This window comes from Eleutherodactylus coqui, chromosome 4 (assembly GCF_035609145.1).
Source record: "Eleutherodactylus coqui strain aEleCoq1 chromosome 4, aEleCoq1.hap1, whole genome shotgun sequence".
Taxonomy (NCBI): domain Eukaryota; kingdom Metazoa; phylum Chordata; class Amphibia; order Anura; family Eleutherodactylidae; genus Eleutherodactylus; species Eleutherodactylus coqui.
In genome coordinates, this window is record NC_089840.1 from 85,912,074 (window position 1) to 85,937,376 (window position 25,303).

General features: G+C 43.8%; 1 protein-coding gene across 3 annotated transcripts in view; it reads left to right on the plus strand.

Annotated features, from left to right (window-relative positions):
• APOO (apolipoprotein O) overlaps positions 1-25,303 on the plus strand; it is a 59,668-nt gene that overhangs the window by 15,972 nt on the left and 18,393 nt on the right. For all 3 annotated transcript variants that reach the window (XM_066599807.1, XM_066599810.1, XM_066599808.1), the window contains exons 2-6: positions 1,071-1,178; positions 3,415-3,534; positions 11,165-11,219; positions 12,262-12,357; positions 20,851-20,942. In XM_066599807.1, the coding sequence (XP_066455904.1) occupies positions 1,071-1,178; positions 3,415-3,534; positions 11,165-11,219; positions 12,262-12,357; positions 20,851-20,942 (471 nt within the window). The remainder of the gene's footprint in view (positions 1-1,070; positions 1,179-3,414; positions 3,535-11,164; positions 11,220-12,261; positions 12,358-20,850; positions 20,943-25,303) is intronic.

Here is a 25,303-nt window from a genome sequence, read left to right on the forward strand (position 1 = left end):
TGAGGTTTTTGTTTCTTCTGGCCAACATTCTTCATTATTACTTCTATCTACAAAACTATTAACACAAAAGATTGAATCTAATGAAGGCAGGTAGATCAACACCTCACCACCCCTACTAGTGACCGGCTGTCAAGACAAAAAGTCATTGCTGCAGCATTGTAAACAAAGTCTGGCAAGGAACTGTAGGAATGGGATGATGGAAAACCTCTTTATTGGGGGCACTTTGGCTGTAATACAGGGAGTGGGTTTATATAGAGAAAAATTCCACTATGCACAAAGTGTTCCTCCCTGATACACAGTAATTAAACACTTCTCTACAGAGAAAAAAAAATTAAGTGAAACATAAGTAAATGTATTCCTAGATAATATCGCATTGCACAGTTTTTAGTTGATCACAAGAACAGGGATCCCGTGAACCCTGTTGAAATGGAGCAGCGAATGACCATGTGCATTGCTATTCCACTCAAAGTCTATGGGGCTGACTGCGGTAGCCGAGTAAAGCACTCTGCTATCTCCTGCAGTCTCCTAGTGTTGGATTGTATTGGGTTTTTATAGCTGAAGGAACTGGTGCACCTTGAAAATGTCTGGGGCCAATAAGTACACATCCTCTTTGGTTCCTAAAAGAAGCCTCTTGCTTATATACTTATAATATTTTTTTTTCACATATATGGACATGCTGTATTAAAGGGGTTCTTCCCTTTCTAGCTATTGAAGACATGTCCTCAGGATATCAGGTCATCAATAGCAGATCAGTAGAAGTCCGCCACTTGGGATCCCTGGCAATCAGATGCCTGTGTGTATGGAGCTGTTTTTCTTCCGGACGCAGACAGCTCTGTACATTGCGTAGTGGCTGTGACTGGTATTGCATGAGGAGTCCCATAGGACTAAGCTGGAAATTATACCAGAAGTTGAAAGCAGGTGTGACTGTGGCCTGCTTGATATTTTGTAGCCTTTTGTTAATAACAATCAACTTGACACATTCTGTTGTGCTTTGAATTTAGTGTACTATTTATCCTTCATGTTCTTAGGTGTTATTCCTGTATGTACTTATCAAGCTCTTTCTTTATCAGGCGGTGAAATTTGTGGCGGTTCCTGCTAGCCTGAGCTTCGCCACTCTTCGTGTACATGCCGCCAGTGAAACAAAGGCGCCTCCAGAGACACTCCTAAAGGTGGAAGAGGTAAAGGATAACTACATGAAAACACAAAAAAATGCAGTGCACAACTTGAAACACTTGTTTCTGTTGAAAATATGTTCCCGGCAATTACATTGTAAATAGTGAATATTTACAACCGCTTGTGTAGGAAGAGTTGCTGTACAGAGACATGATTGTCCTCCTCCACAAAAAAAAACTAGCTGGCAGGTAGGTAGTCAGTTGGAATTTAACACACTACAGGTATAACTGCGACCGTAACGAGTGCCATTATGCCCTGAGCTCCTTTGTGTTCTTTTCCTGCTTGGAAAGTATGAACAGTATCTGGCATCCCTTGTCAAACCACATGTTCTGTCAATTTTCTTATTGAGAAGTAACTAGCACTAAACGAATCATCTAATTAAGAAATTTCCACAACCTTCACAGGAAACACATTTATTTGGCCATAGCCCATCAATAACATCTAATTAGCAAGGGTTACAGAAGCTTGACTTACGGCAATCTGTCGATTGTCAATATGGCTGTTTTAAAAGCGGTTGTCCGTTTTTAAACTTCCTGTCGTTCAGGTGGGCTATCGGTAGTAGATCGGTGGAGATCTCCCACCTGGTACCCCTGCCAATCAGCTGTTTTCCAGACTGTTGCACTCATGCACTGAGCTGATGTTCACAGGAAGCAGACAGCTCTGTTCACTCTGCAGTGGTCAATATTGCAAGCCATGTTCCTATTCATTGCAATAAAAACCTTGGCTGCAATACTAAGCCTGGCCACTGCAGCGAGAACAGAGCTGTTTGCTTCCAGCAGAAATTGGCTCGTTGCTCGAGCACACTACAACAGAGAACAGCTTATTGCTGAGGGTCCTGGATGGCGGTCACCCGCTGACCTACTATTGATAGCCTATCCTAAGGATAAGCCATCAATAGTTTACAACCAGACAACCCCTTTAAAGAAAAGTATTAAAATAGTTCAAAATTGTATTCACCACGTTTATTTACTTAATTTCCAACAAGGACGGCATCTGCAATGTTCAGAAGTTTGAGGCAGTTTCCATTTGATTTAGTATTATTTTTATGGTTGTACTAACGGGCCAGTTTTGCTGCTTTTTTTCCACAGTCTTAGAACTAAGGCCTTGGTCCAAGTCACATGTGGACAAGTGGAAGACTAGATACATTCTGTCACACAGCGGATGAGGACCTCCTGTGCCACTGACTGATTTGACTTTGGGCTACTCCTGATAGCCACTAAAGGGCCCCATGGTTTTTACTCTTTAACCCCTTTTTGAGGGATCTGGATTTGGGCTGTTCTCTTCACGTTTTAGCCATCCGTCAAGCATGTTGTAATGTTAACGTACTGTGTGATGCATCCATAGACTACAATTGGTCAAAACTGCATATCTTTGACTAAGCTTGACCTCTCTTTCTTTTGGGTCTGTTTTTTTCCTGTTGTGAAAAAAACCGCTTGTCTGTCCTACAAATAGTTATACATTTTTTTACATTATGCTTTTTCATACTTTTAATGTATGTTTTTGCCTGAAATAAATGTTAAAAAGGGTTCAACCACAAAGTTTATGTGCTAGAAAGATTTTACAGTAAAAAACGTGTACTTCTTTATGCAAAAACAGACACAAACGTATGGAAATTTAAGGCTATACATTTAACTTATACACTGAAATATGTACTTATTTGCTTAAAATTAAGTACATGTTTTTTCACATACACTTACCTTATACACTAAACATACATTAGAAACATGATGTGAGCAGCCCCCTAGCTGCAGTAAAAGCCCAGGTCACTTCCCCAGGAGTAATCCTAGTACAGTGACCGGATAGTGAATAAGTGTCCACTGGGATCCCCACCGATCATGAGAATGGGAGTCCCGTGTCCCCTGCCACCCGTAAAAATGGAGTGGTAGTCGAGCAATCACTCAGCCGCTCCATTCAACTTTGTGGGACAGCATCAGCCAAGTACAATACTCATCAGTGTTCGACCACCATATGGGAGGACACAAAACCGACATTCTCGTACGTGATCATGGGGTCCAACTGCAGGGACTCCACTTCTCTTCAAACACTTATGACCTATTCTTTAAGCTTTTCAGGGTCCTGTGCTAATCAGCAGCCATGGGCTTATCTGCAGAGTTAGTACAGTTGAAAAAAAACTTGTCCTTCAAGCTCAACCAAGAGATGGGAAGGACATAACACTTGTGTTTGTTATGTTTAAGATTTTTAGATAGATTTTTAATCTTTTATACTCTTCATTATTTGCAGCTTTCTCTGTATTCCAGTCCAGTCCCAGTAGCCAGATATGTTGAAGACAAGAAAACGGAGTTGGAGGAGGGTATTTCATGGCTGAGAACATCTACTGCACCGTATACTAAGTGGTACCAGGTACTGTCCCACATGCCACTGTAAGAATGTTCACCCACTTACGGCGTCAGATTCTGAGGTTTGGCGCAATAAGTGAAATATAAGAATTAGTGTATAAAAATGTATGTTGTATGAAATGTAAGCTGCAGAAATGCTGCCGTTTTGTGGAGTAATTTCTGCAGCAAAACCTTAGGTTAGAGTTACAGTGCAGTTACAGCAGAAAATCTGAGGTGTTTTTCCCCCTCTACATGTGAACAGGATTTGCCTTAATTTCATGCACTTTGATACTAAACAGTTGTGCTGCGTTTTTTCCACAACTTGTAAATGCACTTAGGGGTTTTACCATTAAAGCACAATTTCCATCTTGGCCTAATAAAATTTCCTCAACTAAGCAAAGGGACGTAACCTTTTGTTAAATATTAAATAAAAAACAAAGAAAAACTCTACACTGGATCGGCACAGTCTATCATCTAAAACTATATGACAAAAAGCTCTTTGGTGTCCTACTTTCTGAATAAATGTACTGAGAGTTCCATGTCCAAACTCCTGTGCCCACTGATGTTCCAGCGATGACTGATGACTTGTTATTTGTATAGCACCAACATATTCCGCAGCGCTTTCAGGTTACTTATTTATTACCCCCAGCAAGATGGGTACTCATTTTACCGACCTCGGAAGGATGGAAGGCTGAATCAATCTTGAGCTGATTACCTAAACTCGCAACCTTCAGGTCGTGAGTGAGAGCTTAAGACTGCATACTGCTGCCTAAACACTCTAAGCCATGAGGCCAGTTAGCTTCCAAAGCCATATTGGTGCAAAGATATCCCAGTACCTCCATTGTATAATAGCTTCCAAGCGCAGTCACAGGAGGGCAGAGGCTAGCAACAACATACAGCCATCAGCCAAGCTTTGCCAGCCTCCAGCAGCAGCCACAACATACAGTATCGTGCTCTTTTGTGCAGCAGACTCGTTGCCACTAATGACACCTTGCACTGTGACCAAAATATGCAAAAGTCTTAATTTTGTTGCCATTTTTTATGCATTCAGCAATACTCTGCAGAAAACACAAGAAAATAACTTGATTTGTTTTGCCTTTACTTTGTATCGAGTGTGAATGATGAATATTTTACAAACTGATAAGGTATAATACATCCATACAGGCAACTAAACGCACAATTATCCATCCCGAATCAACATAAATGACATATCATACAAATATATGATCTTATAAGGCTTTCATTATAGTGAGGTCTGTAGATTTTACACCACAATTGCCGGACATGTCATGCATTTTATCCACGTAACTTGTAATCTTTACAACTAAATTGTACGTGTCACTGCGTATAACTTTGAATTCTAGCTACTCATTGACTGCACTCTGCACTGCAAATGTGGCTGTCAGCTCTATTGGAATGGTTAAGGTACGGAATAGGGAGCCCATATCCTGTTAAATATTAAAAAAGAGAAATAAAGACGTCATCTGTTACAAATATACTGTATTCCACAGTATTGGACACGTTATATTTAATCACATCAGGCCATTTACTCATTAGGGCTCACAATCTCATCTCTTCAACATGTTGCAGCCTATTTTGAGGAAGCTATCTGCTTCCAGCTCCATATATAGTGACAGTAGCCCTGTGAACAATTGATTGCCAGGGGTCCTGAGTGGTTGAACCCCGCCAGTCACCTTCATGACCTATCTTGAGGATAGGTCATTAGTAGTTCAAAGCTGGACAACCCATTTAGAGAGGACCTGTCATGGTGTAAATTCAGTGGGACTGGCTGCATGGCACTTCAGCTGCAGCCCCATTGACCCTATCCCTACCTTTTAGTTTTTTCATACTCTCCTCCATTCATCCAGGCTTAGTTCTGGCTCCTAGTGTTGTGCTGTTCACTGTCAATGAGTAACTTCGTATTTACAGTGAGCAGTAGGGACGGCCCACTTGACAAATTCACAGCATCTGGAGTCGGGTCTGAGAAGAGCCAACATGGATGAATGGAGGCGAACATGAGAAAAAAACTAAAAATGGCAATAGAGTCAGCAGGGCTGTAGCTACGGGGCTGTATAGCCTGCCTTGCGGAGCTTAAACCATGACCGTTCCTCTTTAAGTTTTTAGTTCTATTGGTACTAATCTCACAATTCAGTCACCTGTATAATGGATTCTTTATCAGGCAGCAATAAACTGCTTGCTAGGGTACACCATATTATGACGTAACCTTCTTGGCTTTTTTAAATTTACAAAGGCTTAATTCCTGCAGACAGTAAGCTTCTTCTGCCATGGTTACAAAGCAGCCGCACTCCTTTCACATGAGTTCTCTCAGGCTTTCCTTTTGCCCAAACTAATATTTGCATGACCTGCTCTGAATATTTTCAGGGTTTAATGAACAACTTGCACAAAACAAGAACATTTGTGTTTTTTAAAGTGATTTAAAGACACAGGAAGAATCCTACTGTTATCACAAATTCAGAAGCTATTTAGGTCCCTCACATCAGATTCCAGTGCAAAGAACTGATCCTACCGCTTGAAGGGGCATTTAATGGTAAATGAGTATGTAAAAAAAATCCTTGTAATACAGGATCAGTTAATTTGATACCAGGATATCTAGTATTCTTTTTTTATTATATTTTTTGTATTTCCAGTTTTTACAGCATACAATAGAAAAAAAGGAGAAAATATATACTCACTTCATAGTGCTTCTCAAAATCTACACTATTCGAGTGAATAGGGAAAAAAAAAGAACGCAGTCAATTTCTAGACCAAACCCCCCAATAACCATAAGTGAAGGGTGCTTTTAATCATCTATCACTTTTTTGTAATGTCACATGTTTAGTACTTCTGTCTAGCTGTCTGAAGAGGTTTTAAGTCTTCAAACATGTTACCTGCTGGTTATATATCACGACTGACCAAGGCCCTAGTATCTTCTTTTTCTGCTCTATGTCTTGACGCTAACACAACCTTTGGTCCACCAGCTGTACCAGGCTGGCAGCACCTACAACTGCATTTTCCATCTAAGCCACTGCACATTTAGAGACTTTTTTTTTTATTTTCATTTTTTATTACATTTAAAGAATATGGCACTGTCAAAAATATCCGTGCAGATGTGTCTTTAGTATTGTACTTGCTATGATGGTAACTGTTTCCATCTTGGTAGTGCACTCCTCCTATCCCTCTAAGGTTGTTTTTACTTAGTACACGCAAAGATAATCTTTCAAATGACTGATTTAGCGATCTTTTTACATAAAGTGTTATTGTCCATTAACACTTTATCATATTCATTTGCATGTAAAGGGGCCTTTAACAACTGTTTGCAGAGGCCAGCATGTGATTAATTACACTCCCAGCTGTGCACACAGCTGCATTGTTCCTGTTGTGGCTGCCAGCAGGTTACAATGTTATCTGCCGGCTCCCCTGCGGTCTACTGAGATATAAATGTGTTTGCTTTATCTCCAGTAGCTGAACAATGGATTTTAAGTTCACCTTGAAATCATCATTCAAACAAAAAGTGCACGACGCCCGCGTTCACATTCACATTTTCGGTCATTTGAACGAATTTTGAGCGAAAATCCTTGCGTGTAAATGGGCCTTAAGATTTGTTACTAACTACCATGAGATCATTTTGTAGGACTAGAACCAAAAGAGAGAGGTGAGGTAAGGGTTGGATCACACAACGTTTCTTTATGTGCCCTGCCTTACTGTCCCAGGGTTCTGTCTGGATCTCCGAAAATGACATCCAGAACCATAGATTATCATAACTAAAACGACTAAAGCTGCAAGCAGGGTTTCCGTTTGTTTCTACTATTTGTGCCAGGCAGATTAGCATAGACAACTAAGCAGTTTGGCAATCTAAACCAAACCGTGGGGCAAAAAGGCTGTGTATGCAGAAAGTAAGAACCAGAGTAAGTGAACCAGACTAATGGTCCATTTACATGCAAAGATGATCGCTCAAAATTTTTCAGAAACTGACCGTTTTGAGCGATCATTTTGCATTAGGTACTAATGGGTTAATCAACCCATTAGTAGCTAACTAGCTTCATTTGCATGCATTTAGAGAATAGCTGGTGATCTGTTCTCTAAATATTTCTCTTTTGTTCTGCCAAGGGGCAGCAGGATGCATACAATGCTATCAGCCCTGCCCGCAGAGAACACAGCATGCCGACCCTCCTATCAGGGATGACAGCTTTTATGCTGAGCTGAACTCAGCGATGGACGAAGAGTCCACAGTAAGTGCATGATGGGCACACATTTACACACAACAGCTATCGCTCAAAAGCCGTCATTTGGACAAATTTAGAGCAATAATCATTGCATGTAAATCAGCCTTTAGTCACCCACCACCTGTCCACAGAATAGGTTAAAAAAAAGTCTGATTAGTGAGGGTCCCACAATTTAGATACCCACCGATCCCAAGAATAGGGCTCTGTTTCCCTCCTCCTCACTGCAACCCCCACACATGCTCGGTGCTGCTCCATTCATTTTGACATCACTGCCAGTGGGAGTAGTGACCCCAGAATGATAACAAAAGGAGGGACACAGGAGCCCCATTCTCGGGCTCAGTGGGGGGTCTCAGCTGTGAGATTAATGGATTATCATATGCAAAATTAAAGGAATTTTACTGCATTACATATTTTGTGTTGCAACTGGTACAGTGAAGATTTGTAATAAACAAGTGTTCAAAACAGCGGGAGACGGAGTATTCACTGGAGTATTATTGTGTCCTGGGACAAGTTGTAGCCAAACAAAGGCCTCATTAAAACTTGGCCTTTGTGGTTTATTGCACAGTATTTCATATAATCTGCCCTTTTTTCATGGTTTAATTAAATATTTGAATCCTTGCCACATACAAAAGAAACACAGCAATGATCTAAAATAATCCACTGGTAATCTGTGTGATATTTTAACCCTAAGGCTGGCCATGCATATTAGATTTCAATAGGCTGAACCTGCCAATCATCTAATGTGTATGGTGGCCACTTGACTAATGTGTATGGTGGCTTCCTGTGACAGCCATGGCAGGAGATTCCTTCAGCCCCGCTGTGATGCAAGGCTGTTTCCCTGTGAAAACGCCTCGCATCCAGGGCTTTTCAGAAGCATTGCAAGGATGATATCGGGCCATGAATCACGGCCAGATATTGCTCTCGCCAGTGTGCCGGAGCTCTAACAGCCCTGTTCACTCTGCCACGAATGTCTTTGAGTGGCCGTGATGAACCAATCACAGCCATTCATTGAATGGCTGTGATTGGTTCATCGAGCGCTGGCTCTGATTGGCTGAGGTGCGGCACTCGAGAACCAATCACAGCCAGCTTTTCCTGGAGACAGGGAATTTGAATCCCTGACCAGGAAGGGCTGAGAGAATACTACAATCAAGTCCTTGGGACCTGCAGAGAAGACACGGTGGAGTGAACAGTGGCTGTGTTAGCTGATGTATTAATTTTTTTTTTGTAGTTTTTCTTTGTAGCGACACAAAATCGGGATATCGCTACGAGAAAACGCAGCGATATCGCACAGACCACTGATTGAATGATAATGCATTCACTTATTGTTCATTGCATGAAAGCATACAAATCATCGTTGGCTCTTTCACTAATCGTTCAGTTTAAATACTGATCATTTGGTAGTTCTCATTCACTAATTCAGTGACTGTGATGACTCTGAACGATTTAGTAAGTGAACGAGACAAGGATGCATCTGCCTGTATTACCAGGCTGCATGAGTGAGCTGCATTTTTCTCACTTTCACTTGTGAAAACCCTTGGGCTGTTCCCAACTGTATTGTCATTCAGGCAAGGTGTCCTTCATTTGGATGGAAAAAACAGCGCTCTATTCCTAAGAGTACCAACCTATTTTTATATGTATCTCGAAATCCATAAAAATTTTCCTTTGCTAGCTCAGATAAAAACATAAATAATATAATTTATGTAAGGAAAGTAGAGGAATATATTTGAGAAAAAAACATGAAATCTAATTGTAGAAGACTATATACAGTACTGTATTGAGAAGGTTAGATAGTGACATCTGTTGTTTAAAGCTTGTCCTCTAGTGTCTGGTATAGAAAATAATCACGTCATTGACTTAAGGCCCTTTTACACGCAATCATTATCGCTAAAACGACTGCTCGACTATACGAACTGACGACATTTTTGCATAAAATTACACGTACAGATAATGGCTTTTAATCATCTCCATTTCCTCATTAGCTAAAGTAAACTCAGTATTATTTGTTTGCTCAGCTGGGCGTGTGTTTATGCAAGGGATTATCTGGCCAGCAGATTCCATTGTCTACTGAAAGGCAAACAAACACTTCCCCCTCCAGCCAATCAAAATACTGCAGGAATTCCATTCAAATGGAAAGTATTTTAAAGGACCTGACGACTACTTTCATGCAGGCTAACAGTATTAAACAGTAGTAAGCAACAAGTGAAGAAGTGGTGCACGACTGCCCGCGTTTACATGTAACGATTATCGCTCAGTTTCAGTCATTTGAACTAATTTGGAGCGATAATACTTGTGTGTAAGAGGGCCTTTAAAAGCAACCTGTAACCATAAAAATGCTGTTTTAATCTACCGCAATGATGTTATAGAGCAAGTTGAATTGAGCACATGACTGGTTTGTGAGAAACAATTCCAATGTGTAACTTACTGATTGAAATCCCTGCTTTTTGTATGCTTACAAGTCCAGTGTGCTATCCTGTTGGTGATTGGCAGCCTTCCCTATATGACTGCATAGAGAAATACCTGTCAGTCACTAAATAGGACCGCCCACTGGACTCGTAATTCCAGAATCAGCAGAAAGTTAAATGAAAAAAATCCAAGTAAGGCCCAATGCACACGGGTGGATTTTTGCTGCGGAATCCGCGGCGGGCGTTCATGCACAAGAGTGGAAATAACTGGCGATTTCTGCTCGTGAAGGAAGAGTCGCAGCATACTCTTTTTTTTCGTGCGGGACTCGCACGGATGGCTTCCATTACAGTCAGTGGAAGCAGTCCGACCTGTGGCGATTCCCAAAATGTCAATTTCGGAATCGCTGCAGTTCTGCATTGTCGCTGGTGCGATGGCACAGTATTCTCTACTCTGCGCATGTGCGCCGGCGTTGGCCAGCACATCCGCAGCACACAGAAGACCAATCCGGACAGGTACATGTGGGGGGGGGGGTCACCGGCCCGGCGCATGGTCTGATTCCTCTATGGGATCCCACCCGGCCGTAGGCATTCGGCCTTATACTGACTGAATGTTTCTCAACAAAACTACATATCCATCGGCTGAGCTCATCCTGCTCTATAACCTGCTGCTGGCACCTCAGGTTGCACGTTCACTATGACAGGTTCCCTCTAATTAAGATGTTAGAAGAGCTTAATAAGTGTCGAATATATTCAGAGTATTTATCATTTGAAATTATGAAGAAAAGGGATGAGATTGTGAAGAAAGTAAACAATTAAATGAATTCTGGTATGGGAATTTGGGCTGCTTAATTCTTTGTTTTATTCACATCGGTGTTGCATTGGTGGTAAATGTGTTACCTAATGCTGTCCAGTAGAAATTGCTGACCTTTTAAGCACAATTTTTTTTTTTCTCGCTTCATATTTTGATTGATGTAGCACCAAATTCTTCTTTTTAGCATATTTTTATAACTGTTTTCTTTAATTGTTGTAGAATGTGTATGAAAAGGTCAAGCCTAAAGTGGAGACCGCCGTAGAACACTCCAAAGGTACAAACATGAAAGCCCTACAGGGGAGATTTATCAATAGTGTGGGGGAATGCATGTATTGAAGTCCTTGAAAATCAAGTATATTTAGTCAGATTTGATCAAAAATGGCACCTGTGGTTCTAGTCCTGTTAGATTTCTCTTCCTTACATCACCTCATGGCAGCTGTACATAAACTACAAACATTTTGTGCTGAGGAAAGCAGCATGACTAATAAAGTTGACCTATTTTATGCCTCCTGTCTAGACACTTCCAAAATGTCAAGATAAATGTAAAAGGAACTTAAATTGCATAATAAATTTTGCACCATTTAAAGTGGTTGTTTGCTTTAGAAAACCCATTTTCATATATCTTGTTAGGGAATTCTGAGTTAATAGAGGGCTCATCTGTTTAAAATCCCTATCCCTTGGCCACAGGGGAGAGTGGTTACAAAGAACGTCTCTCGCTCTGGATGTCCTGCCCTGCATTACGCTGATAAACCATTGGCGCTGCATGGAAATTGGACACTGTTTTTCCATGTTTCCTGACAAGTTACGGTGGATTGCTGGGAATCCCAGCAGGGGGACACTTTAGGGTCAACTGCTTGTCAAGGGACACTTGTAACAAGTAGGGGCTGTCCACAGTGGACAACCCTTTTAATCCTAACATCGTGAAACCTCCTTGAGACAACCACCCACTATTGCACTCTTAGGAGCAATCTTCTTATAGCATGCATACTGACAATTCTTTAAGTCAGAATAGAAAATCTGTCGCATGCAATCTGGTCTACGTAAGGCGGTGATCTTCTCAAAGAGGCGGTCTTTCGGAGAGGTTTGACTGTACTACATATAAGATAACACCGCTTATCCACTTCTACCCTGAGCAGAAGATTCCCTAATCTTTCCCTTCTAACAACTGCTTTTTCTAACATTGCTAATTAGTACGCTATTCCTTTAGGGCAGTTTTCAGGTTCCCACATTTAAAAAACATTTCATTATTATATTTCTTCTGCAAAAAAGATTTACTAATTCTCAGAAAGCTATTAATTTGCTCTCTTTGGTTCCAGTGACATATGAAATACTAAGAGATGCACCGCCGGGATTCTACCCCAGACTTGGCTTGATTGGTTTTGCTGGAATTGTTGGATTATTCCTTGCAAGAGGTTAGTGCATTCAGACTTCAAGAGAATGTCATCCAAAAATTACCTATTGTTTAAATTGTGTTTCGTTTTTTTGTTGTTTGTTTGTTTTTTGTCAAATTTTTTTTGTTACATTTTTATGTTACTTTATCTATTTTTAAAACTGACTTCTTGCTGTTTGTACACTTTATCACTGAGAGTACTTTTACACGGGATTAACCCCTTCCCGCTCTATGACGTACCGACACGTCATGGGAGCCTGGTACTTCGCGCAAAATGACGTACCGGTACGTCATCAGGATAGCGCGAGATCATGACTGACATCGCGCTATCCGGCAGCGGGAGCCGGATGTCAGTCACAGCCGGCGTCCCGCTGCAACAGCGGGGGGGGGATTCGGAGATGCGCCCCCGCTGTTAACCCCTTCCCTGCCGCGGTCTAAGTAGATCGCGGCAGGGAAAGAGTTTACAGCGGGACCGCACTCCCTCTGTGTCTCCGGCCGGCACTCGCGATGTCATCGCGAGAGCCCGGCCTGTCACCATGGCAACAGGACGCCAGACACTGGCGTCCTGTATTGCCTGTGCCTATAATCGCTGTACAAGCGATAAGGCATGGCAGAGCAGTAGCTCTGCCATGCCTTATGACAGCGATCATAGGCACAGTGATGTAAGTCCCTCAGAGGGACTCAAATTGTGTAGTAAAAAGAAAAGAAAAATGTAAAAAAAAAATGTTAAAAATTTGTCTAATATTAGCATAAAAAAAGGTTAAAAAAAAATTAAAGCCCCACATATTTGGTATTTTGCGCGTCCGTAATGACGTGTACAATACGTTGAACACGCATTTTATTTTGTACAACAAAAAGCGTTTTAAAAAAAAACGCTAAAAAACAGAGGCAAAATGCTAATTTTTAGCATTTTGCCGAAGAAAAAATGCAATAAAAGTGATCAAAAAAGTACCAATAAAAACTACAGTTCGTCTCGCAAAAAATAAGCCCTCATAGAGCTCCGTACATAGAAAAATAAAAAAGTTACAGGACTTTGAATGCAGCTATAGAGAAAAAAAAAAGATTTCCAAAAAAAAAGGCTTTTTATTGCAAAAAAGTGTAAAAACCTAAAAAAAAAGATAAGAATTTTGGTATCGTTGTAACCGTACCGACCCGCAGAAAAAATTTAGTGTCATTTATGCTGCATGATTAACACTGTAAAAAAAAAAGCTATGTCAGAATTGATGCGTTTTCTCTCCCTGTTATCATAAAAAAAAATAATAAAAGTTTTACGATATTGTCTATGTTCCCAAAAGTGGCACCGGTAAAAACTACAGCTCGCCACGCAAAAAACAAGCCCTTATACGGCCGCGTCGACGGAAAAATAACAAAGTTATGGCTTTTGAAAAATGGAGATGGAAAAATACCAAAAATCGCTTGGTCCTCAATGCCAAAATAGGCCATGTCCTTAAGGGGTTAATGTCATGCGCTTAAGCACCTGAAAGCTCTCCCAGTGATTACGCTCCTGTGCTTACACATAGGAGCGATGATCACACACTTAGGGTGCGGGCAGACGAGCGCATAAACGGCGCGTTTTTGCGACCAAACGTATATACGTGACCAACTGAGGCAATGGTTTCGAATGTATTCGTTCACATGGGCGATTTTACGGCGCGTAAAAACGGCAATTCGAAAAAAAACGGAACATATGCGACCGAAATACGCGCCAACGCATATTCGATCGCCGAAAAGACCGTTTGCAAACTAGGAACAAACGAAAATACGCTTTCTAGCTCTGGTCGTGATCGGTGAAAAACGATCGCTCGGGCGATTATACGTTGCGCTCGTGCGAACGTAAATACGCCTACGCTCGTCTGCCCGCACCCTTAATGTATGCAAAAGCGCTGGAAATCTCTTGCAGCCGACTATTAAGTTTCAGAAATCACTTCATCATTATCACAGGCAGGATTACAAAGAAAGGGAACATGTATATACAGATAATGCAGAATCTGCCAATCACAATAGGTGATGGTACTCCCATTCACTACAATAGAGAGCTACAGTATCATACCCAGGAACTACATAGTGGACAACGTCTTGAGCTGTGGTGCAGCTCCTTCACATTAGCGGATTGGCGAGAGTGTCAGGCATCAGACCCCTCCAATATGCTATTGATTAACCTGAGTATAGGTCATGACTAGCTTTGAACCGGAAAACCCCTTTACCATTGGTAGTGCAGAGGTAAAGCCCTGCTTCAAGGTATGCAGCCCCCTTAAGCAAGTTTTAACCTCTTAACGCTCCATGACATCATGAAGATTCCAGGTTTGTATGGAGCACGAACGGAAGTCAATCCCACTCTACATAAGGCGGGTGTCTTTGACAGCTGATAACACCCGCAACAGTCTCGATGAGTGTTCACGCTCAATGCTGACTTTTATATGCCCCTTGATTCCCCACCCTCGCCCGGGATGAGATTGCGGGGTGCTGTTCAGTTGCCATGGCAGCCAGGGGCCCTCTAAAGGCTCTTAAGGCTGCCATTGCAATATGCCTGTGAAGCCATGCCTGTGGCATGCTTTGATAGCCTGCCTGTCAGATCATGGTATAATGTACTACTATGGTATTGTAATGTAATGCTCTGGATCGTTTGATTGCTTTTGCAGTATAATATTACATTATATTGCAAGAGCAGTCAAATGATCGCCAGTTCATGTCTCCTCTTAGGACTAAAAAAATGTACTAAAAAGAATAATTAATTATTTAAAAAAAACAACACAAAACTTTCAGTAAAAGTAAAAAAAAAAAAACCCTATTCCCATATTTTAATTTTTGAAAAATCGCAATAAAAAAAAACATATGTGATATCGCTGCGTCTGTAAAAGTCAGATCTATCAAAGTAACGCATTATTTATCCCGCATGGTTAACGTCATCAGGAAAAAAAATACATGTCAGAATTGCACTTTTTTTGTCACCATGTCTTCAGGAAAAAAATGTAATAAATAATCAAAAAGGCATGTGTATTCCGATATGATACCAATAGAAACTACAGTCCATCCCGCAAAAACAGAGTCCTCATACAGCGATGTTGATTGAAAAATATAGAAGTTATAGCTGTTAGAAGATGCTGGCGGTAAAAAGAAAAAAAAATTATATTTTTTTCAAAAGAGATTCAATTTTTTAAAAGTTGTACAGCAAAAAAACATATACATTTTGTATTGTCATAATCTTATTGACTCATAAAGTTATAATGTTGTGTTTACTGCAATATGCACACTGTAGAAACAAGACACACACCCCCACCTCCCCCCGCCAAGGAAAAAAAAGAAAATGGTAAAACTTTTTATTTCCCATTTCACTCCGCTTAGAATTTTTTAGCATTTTTTACAAAACATTCTATGGTACATTTGAAAAATACAACTCGGCCCTCAGACAGCGACGTTGATGGATGAATAAAAAAGCTATGATTTTTTGAAATTGGGGAAGAAAAAACGGAAATGGGAAAAAAAGGGCCATGTCATTAAGGGGTTAAGGCCCTTTTACGCTGCAAGATATATTGAAGAGTGCATGCAATGAGCGGTGAAGCAGTGATGGTATTGCGTATCGTTCACTTGACATCCTTGACAATCCTTCATTGGATCATAACCGCGCCTTTAGCCAACCCCTCTGCCACTGCCTTCTAGTTAGCAAGTTGTTATGATGCCCGTTTATACAAAAGGATTTCTCACAGACAAACAATGATTTTTAGATCCACATGAAAGATCCAATCAGCAAGAATCTAATTATTTATCGCTGATCATTCTGTTGTTGCACATGTTTTTGAAATATATCTTCTTTAATAAATTTTAACAAATAACATTAAACAGACTTGCGTGATAAATAAATACTTACAATACTAGCCAATAATGTCAATAAAGGAAAAATATCCATATACAACCACATAGTAATCCTTGCCCCTCACAGGTTAAATCCTGCATGATAAATATTAATTCTAACTGAAAAACATAAATCAATTCATAACCAAGATCTCCTGGTGTTCCAATTCACCCCTGCTAGTTATCCCACCCGGCCTCATAAAAGAACTGGGGTGGTGCCCATCGTGGCCCCAATGAACACCGGGAGACCTTTATAAAAGAAATTCCTTATCAGCCAGTATGATTTATTTGTACACCGGACAAAAAAGAAAGAAGAGAAGAAAAAAAAAACGGGGGGGGGGGGGGGGGGGGGGACGCCGACCTCACTGCTCACCCTAAACTCCATTGTTTTAGATCTAATTAGAGATGAGCGAGCACCAAAATGCTCGGGTGCTCGTTACTCGGAACGAACTTTTCGCGATGCTCGAGGGTTCGTTTCGAATAACGAACCCCATTGAAGTCAATGGGCGACCCGAGCATTTTTGTATTTCGCTGATGCTCGCTAAGGTTTTCATGTGTGAAAATCTGGGCAATTCAAGAAAGTGATGGGAACGACACAGAAACGGATAGGGCAGGCGAGGGGCTACGTGTTGGGCTGCATCTCAAGTTCACAGGTCCCACTATTAAGCCACAATAGCGGCAAGAGTGGGGTCCCCCCCCTCCCAACAACTTTTACTTCTGAAAAGCCCTCATTAGCATGGCATACCTTTGCTAAGCACCACACTAGCTACAACAAAGCACAATCACTGCCTGGATGACACTCCGCTGCCACTTCTCCTGGGTTACATGCTGACCAACCGCCCCCCCTCCCCCCCACAGCGCACACCAAAGTGTCCTGCGCAGCCTTCAGCTGCCCTCATGCCACACCACCCTCATGTCTATTTAGAAGTGCGTCTGCCATGAGGAGGAACCGCAGGCACACACTGCAGAGGGGTTGGCACGGCTAGGCAGCGACCCTCTTTAAAAGGGGCGGGGCGATAGCCCACAATGCTGTACAGAAGCAATGAGAAATATAATCCTGTGCCACCGCCATCAGGAGCTGCACACGTGGGCATAGCAATGGGGAACCTATGTGCCACACACTATTCATTCTGTCAAGGTGTCTGCATGCCCCAGTCAGACTGGTAATATGTACCTTAACAGTAACCGCGTTGGTGGTAATGTGGTGGTGACTGCGGACCTAGTAGCGCGGTTTTATTTTGTTGGTTTTCGGAATGTGGCCAGGATTAAGTGGGCCGTGGCGGGGGGATGGTGGGGGGGCTCTCTTGTAGTGTCGGTAAAGGTGAAATTCTTGGACTGGCACCAGATGAACCAATGCAAAGGCATTTGCCAAGAATGTTTTCCCTGTTGGAGGAGAAGGGGGATGTTTTTGAGGCACTACGTGTCCTCTCCACGTGTCCGTGGTTATATGCACCTTAACAGTAACCGCGTTGGTGGAAAATGGCCTCGCCGCCATCATGTCTTTGGGAAGCCTCTGTTTCCACACCCCAGAGACATACCATTAGCAGCGGTATAGGCAGAGCCCATAATTCGTAACATTTCAGCCGTAGCATTAGGACACTTTAGTGTAGCACAGTTATTAACTCTGGCAGAGCAGGTATTTGCCAGTCAGGAAAGACAATGGCGCAAGCCTGCAGTAAACCGTAGCTGGTTGCGTTTGATTTTTGTACGTTCTCCACGCAGCACACACGTACACGGAGACCTTAGGACTGACACAGGCAGGCCAAATGTAATTTTTTTCCCTGCTTTTTTGCAAAGGGAGGGCCCCACTGCGGATATTCAATGAACAATAACTGTGTTGTGGCCCTGCCTACACAATTCTGTCCCTGTAGTATCAATGGAGGGTGCAATGCTCTGCACAGACGATTTTTTGAAGAAAAAAAAATATGCAACACTGCTAACAGCAGCCAGCACAGTACTGCACATGGTTAAATTTGGCCCTAGAAAGGACCGTTGAGGTTCTTGAAGGCTACACTCACTCCTAACACTCTCCCTGCCTATGCACCACTTCTATCCCTAATACCGGGTGCAACGCTCTGCACTGCCGATTTTGAGAAAAAAAAATAAAAATTTCCACTGCTAACTGAAGCAGCCTGCACACACGTAGATGTGGCCCTAAGAAGGACCGTTGGGGTTCTTGAAGCCTACACTGACTACAAACACTCTCCCTACAGCAACTCCAATAGAACAGCACTTTCCCTCACTAACTCACACGGCATCTGAGCCGAGCCGCGGGAGGGGCCGACTTTTATACTCGGGTGACATCTGATCGCCCCAGCCACTCACAGCAGGGGGGTGGTATAGGGCTTGAACGTCACAGGGGGAAGTTGTAATGCCTTCCCTGTCTTTCAATTGGCCAGAAAAGCGCGCTAACGTCTCAGAGAGGAAACTGAAAGTAACCGGAACACCGCGTGGTACTCGTTACGAGTAACGAGCATCCCGAACACCGTAATATTCGCACGAATATCAAGCTCGGACGAGTACGTTCGCTCATCTCTAGATCTAATTAATAATCTGATTCCAATGCCTTTAGCTATTTAGAGCTTCCCAAAGTCCTGTCTCTCCTAGTTCCCCCTATATTGTGACTACCCCATCTGTAAGCCACCCATCACACCTTGAGGATCCCCAAAGTCCTTTCCAGACCTCCCATGTTGTATTATAGGCCGCCTAGTTAATATCATCCTTAGTTCTAAGTTCCTCCGTATGGTTAATCTCGTCCATAATTAACACCCAACTAATACGTGTGGGTGGGACCTGAGATTTCCATGATCGAGGAATCACGGTTCTCATAGCCAGGATGAAAAAACGTAGGATATCCCCTTTACTATCTGCATAAGAGCCTGGTAGGAGTAAGAGAAGGGCGATCTCTGGGGTAAATGCTACTGAACTCCCCCTCAAAGTATTGTACAATGTCCCGGTCTCCTTCCACGAACCCGATTTTTCTGGGCAGGTCCATCAAATATGTACAAACGTGCCCCTCTCCTCCTGGCATCTCCAACACCTTTCAGACGGCCTGGGGTATATTCTGGCAAGGCAGGCAGGAGTATAGTACCATCCCACCAGGAGTTTATCATTCAAATCCTGGTGTCTGCCCCACACAGAGATTTTATGGGTCACGGTTAGAGATCTAGACCAGTGTCTATCAGGTAGGGGGTGTCCCAGCTCGCTCTCCCATTGCCCACTAGACCAAACCTCATGATCCAGTAACTCCTTGGCTGCCAAGAGACCATAATTCACAGAGATCTCTCCCCTTGAAGCCTGAGGGGAGGCACATAATTATAAACTATATAAATTTTGTATTGTCATAATCGTATTGACCCTGTAGAAACAAGACACACACACCTGCCAAGAAAAAAAAATATGGCATAACTTTTTTTTTCCCATTTTGCTTCGCTTAGAATTTTTTAGCATTTCTTACAATACGTTGTATGGTACATTAAATGGTACAATTGAAAAATACAACTTGTCCCGCAAAAGACAAGCCCTCAGACAGCGACTTTGATGAATTAATAAAAAAGTTATGATTTTTTTTTTAATTCAAGAAGAAAAAACAAAAATGGGAAAAAATGGGCCATGTCCTTTAAAGGGGTTGTCCCGCGATGACAAGTTAAGTTAAACACTTCTGTATGGCCATATACATGCACTTTGTAATATACATCGTGCATGAAATATGTGCCATACAGAAGTTATATACTCACCTTCCCTGCGCTGTCTCCATGGTGCTGTCTAATTTCAGCGTCTAATCGCCCGATTAGACGCGCTTGCGCAGAAGGGTCTTCTCCCTTCTGGTCGGTCCGGGCACAAGCGGCGTTCTGGCTCCGCCCCCTTCTATGCGTCATCACGTAGCTCCGCCCCATCGCGTGTGCCGATTCCAGCCAATCAGGAGGCTGGAATCGGCAATGGACCGCACAGAGCCCACGGTGCACCATGGGAGAAGACCCGCGGTGCATCGTGGGTGAAGATCCCGGCGGCCATCTTGGAGGAAAAGAAGGAAGAAGTTGCAGAGAAGGGGATTCGGGTAAGTAAAATTTTTTTTTTTTATTTGAACACAGCCCTTGGATTTGTCCTGCGCTGAACGGGGGTCTATGCAAAAAAAAAACAAAACGTTTCAGCGCAGGACAACCCCTTTAAGGGGTTAAGCCTCTTTTACGCTATAACATATATTGAAGAGTGCATGCAATGAGCGGTGAAGCAGTGATGGTATTGCGTATCGTTCACTTGACATGTGTTTCTGCTGAACAATAACTAGGTAGTTTCAATCCTTCATTGGATCATAACCGCGCCTTTAGCCAACCCCTCTGCCACTGCCTTCTAGTTAGCAAGTTGTTATGATGCCCGTTTATACAAAAGGATTTCCCACAGACAAACAATGATTTTTAGATCCACATGAAAGATCCAATCAGCAAGACTCTAATTCTTTCTCACTGACCATTCTGTTGCTGCACATGTTTGCACCTAACACTCCACCCAACCATTGCATGATAATTGTGGCATGTAAAAGGCCCCTAGGCTAGCATTCCTTTTCTTCCAGCCCTGTTGACAATTCTTTTGCTATGCAAATAGCATTAACAAATGCAAGCTGCAGATTAAAGAAAACTCCTTTTAACCTTATTATTGTTACAAATAGGTTCAAGGATAAAGAAAATAATATATCCACTTGGCTTTATGGGAATTGGGGCCTCCCTTTATTATCCCCAGCAAGCAGCTATGATTGCTAAGGTAAGTCTTCTGTAGGTTACACTTTAGTAACTTGTCATGCGGTTTATGTTTGTAGTGACATATGGCAGGACTGCAGCACAGATTTGGCCCACTAGAGGCATAAATAGTTTTTTTTACATCTCAGTCATATCCTGATCACATGGAATTATACAGCAGCGTGTGCAACGCAGTACATTATGGGAATGTCTGTATGCTAAGAAATAAGTAGCTTCTGCATACAAAACCGTTCGTGAACTACCTGTTGGCAAAACGCGCTTGTCAGCTGACCTGACACAGTGACAAACATTCCTTATCCTCAATGCAACCTATAACTGAGGGTGCAGCCGCACAGCAGCAGAAAATCTGCAATGGATTTTGGTGCGGAAATCACCAGTAAAGTGCAGGAAACTTGTTTAAGGGCTCATTCACACAACCATATGTGTAAAATGCTTCAAGGGTCAGGCAGCCTTTTACCAGACTGTGTGGGCTGGCAAAGAGTCGTCTCTCAGCGCGTATGACTGCGTATCTCGCGCATATGCTCATGTGACTTTTGTCTCTTTTTTAATTAATTCTCCACTCTGTCTTATAGTTGTTGCGTATGTACCGTCGCCCATACGTAATGTATACGTTATCCATAGAAAAGAATAGGGCTCTTGCTGTGTGACACACTTGAGATAGAGCATGCTGTAATCTTTTTCACACGTGGATCCACACGCAGGGTTTACATGCTAATGTGAATGATCAATGAAGTCCATGTACTGTCATTGACTCCATTCACCGCGTATCATGCGGACATGCATCGCTTGGAGAATACGCACCAAAATCCTGGTCATGTAAAGGAGCCCTAAATCGCCTACACTAGTACTGTAAATGCTGTGTATTTTCCATGAGGATACATACCTTCCATGTGTGCATACCTTAAATATGGCTACTTACAGTTTTGTGGAAAATACTGGGATATATTTACTCATTATGTCTAATATTTGGACAGCATAAACTTAGACCAGACAGGCTGAAGATATGCCCAGTTTATCACAGTGGCTCACACTGTATGATGTATTTGGTACATCTTGCTATACATGTTAAACACCTTCGCCCATGACTGATGACTGATTACTCGGAACGATTATCGTTCAAAAAATCATTCAATCAAGCGGAAATAAATGATATAGTTCAGTGTAAACACAGCCAACAATCCAATAACGAATGATAAATCGTTTGCTTTTCATTCATCGTTCATTTTATGCTGGCATAAAAATCATCGTTGGTTCGGCCAGCTTTAGCAAAGGGCGTGGGTAGTGGTGATGGAGGGAGAGAATGCTCGGATTAGTTCATCAAGTGGATAGTTCACAACCTAATGGCATATTACGCTCAAAAAAGTGGATTTCAGGTCATTGGACTCCCTTTGAAAAAAAAAAAATGTTCTGATTAGAGTTCCGTATACCCAGCACCTTTTTTAGTATTAGTTTATACTGCTATTTGGAGGTGACAGACCTCTGTTAGGAGCTCTTTCAGCCTGCCCATTCCTCTTCAGCTATGCAGCTAGTAACTGTTCTTAAAGGGATTGTACCAGAATTGTAAGTTATCCCCTATGCACAGGATAGGGGATAGCTTGCTGATCAGGTTTCACCACTGAGATCCTCACTAATCCTGAGAATGGGGGTTCTATGTCCCCGATTCTCCTCCCTGTGGGCTTACTGACGCTCTGTTCACTTTAAATGGGACTGGCAGAAATAGCCAAGTGGAAAGCGCTCAGGTGTTTGCGTCAGTCACATTGAAATGAATGGAGCACTAACACTGCATGCTCAGCCAGCGCTCTATTTATTCTAATGTCACTGCAGGGGTAGAAGCAACAGGCAAATAAGGACACAGGAACCCTATTATCGACATCAGTGGGGGTCTCGCCGAACGACAAGTTATCCTCTATTCTGTGGATATGGAAGAACTTGTAATTCTGGTACAAAATATGTATTCAGCTGCAGAAATGCTCAGTGCGGCAGCTGACTATGGGGGACACTTCTCTCTTGTGTGTGCGTGCTTGTTAAGTCCTTATACTTACTGGCCTGGATGTGGAGCAATTACTTTCTCATCCGTATCATTGGGGGACCCAGCCAGACCATGGGATATAGCCACTGCCACTAGGAGGCGACACTAAGCAAAAGTGTTAGCTCCTCCCACCAGGCTATATCACCCCTGCAGGCACTCAGCTAATTAGTTTTTAGCTTAGTGTCTAGCAAGGAGGCAGACATGTCAGGTCCAGGAGGACTTTATGGCGGGCATACGGGGAGTCGGGGCTTTTCCCTGGCTTTCCTGTACTCCCGGGGAGGGCGCAGGCAGATGGTGTCTCCACCACTCTGCGGCGCCCTACCCAGCGAAGAAAAGGTGGCACGACCCTGCCTATGTGCATTGGCGTCGTTGGCCCGCCAGCAATAGGGTTCCCCCCTCTGGAGCAGCGCCCCTCTCTGACGGCGAGCGCAGGGGGGAACACTGCTGGAGCGCAGATGGAGAGAAGGGAGCGTATCCGGGAGAAGGGAACGGAACTTCAAGCCTCCCTCCAAGTCTGCGGTCGGCTGCCAGGAACGCCTTCAGAGGACCCCAACCACCTTGGAAGGTCCTAGGGAAAGGAGTTCAGGTGCATTTACTCCTTCTCTTTACCTATCTCCCCCTCTCTCCTCTGCCTAATTCAGTGCATATGGGGTTATGCCCTTCCCCCCTCCCCCTCTCCCCTCTCTATCCAGAGACACTGCTGAAAAGGGGGAGTTGGGTGCTTTCCGGCCAAGGCTGGGAGGGGGTGGATGCTCGCCCACAGGAATGTATGGTTGCGGGTGACTGCTGCGGCCGCGGGCAGTGGATCACGGCTGTGGGACAAGGAGCAGGCTGCAGAGTGAGCTGCGGCGCCCCGGGGGGCGGGGCGCCGTCCACGGGGACGCATTAGTGTGGTGCACCTAGCACTTCCTGTGATGTGTTTGGACTTCCGGGGCAGGCCACGCCCACCCCAGCCGGGCGGGACTTTCAGGGAGGCGGCCAGCAAAGAAGATGGTCGCTCCCAGTAGCCCTTACAAGGAACTACTTACTAGTGAGCAGCTCCACTTCTTGCCATTGGCACTTACTGCGGCAGGTGTTTCTCTCCAAACCGCAAGCACCTCCTGGCAGTGCGGTTTGTTCTACAATCAGCAAGCTCCAGTCAGCACCAGTCGGCAGCAGCACCAGTCGGCAGCAGCACCAGTCGGCAGCAGCACCAGTCGGCAGCAGCACCAGTCGGCAGCAGCACCAGTCGGCAGCAGCACCAGTCGGCAGCAGCACCCATCGGTCAGCAGCGACAGTCACCTGCAGCGACAGTCTCCAGCGGCGGCAGCTTCCAGCGTCTTTACCACAGAGAAGGCCGCCAGGTCCCAGAAGCTCCAGCTGGGCCAGGACAACCGCAGGAAGGGGTAAGCCCTGCCAAGGCAGCTCTCCCCTGTGTTTGCTACCCCCTGCGGGTACTCGCTCTCAGCAGTACACGGAGACACCCTACCCCTATTCCCACCACTCCCTTGCGGTTATCTGTAGGTGTGGATTGCTTCATGTCTGACCCTGGACCAGAGGGTTCCAGTCAGGCTATGGGGAGGGCGAAATACTATGTGTGCACGTTATGCAACGCTAAGTTCTCAAGCGGTCAGGCGGAGCTCCGCTGTGTAGCCTGTAACCCCGTGCGATCAGCTCCAGGGACCCCGGTGCCCCCCGCCGCCCCTGTAGAGCAGGTAAGCGAGCCTGAAGGGGTTTCTCACAGGTCTTGTCAGTACAGAAGGTCATCCAGATCTTCTAGGTCTCAACAATCTAGAGAGTCTTTTCATGCTCCTCTTGGTTCCAGGGAAGCATCCCGGACGTATCATAGGTCCAGGGAAGCTTCTAAGCGGTCTCTGCATACAGGGAGGGCGGCTAGATCAGATCCCTCACTGGCCTCATGCTCCTCAACTCTTCAAGCTGCAGACCAAGATCAGCCTCCGCACGGTTTTTCGGGGGGTAGTAGCGGTCTGGAGGAGGAGGAAGCGTCTGCAGTGTCATCACTGTCAGACAAGAGATTGTTTTGCCCAAGACTCGCTCCAAGGCACCTAGGGGCGCAAGGACGGGAGTATCAGTTTGAGGGTCTTTCCCCACCCGCTATTTACAGGGTGGGGGGCAGGCTCTTGGGGTTCCAGAATGTATGGTTAGCCCGCGTGACCGACGCCTGGGTACAGGAGGTCGTCTCACGAGGGTACGCCATCGAATTTGCAACATTTCCACGGGAGCATTTTATCAGATCCAGGATACCGAAGGACCCAGGAAAGGCAACACAACTGCACCAGGCAGTAAAACAACTGTTGGCGCAGGGAGTAGTGGTGATCAGACCGGTCCTCGACTTA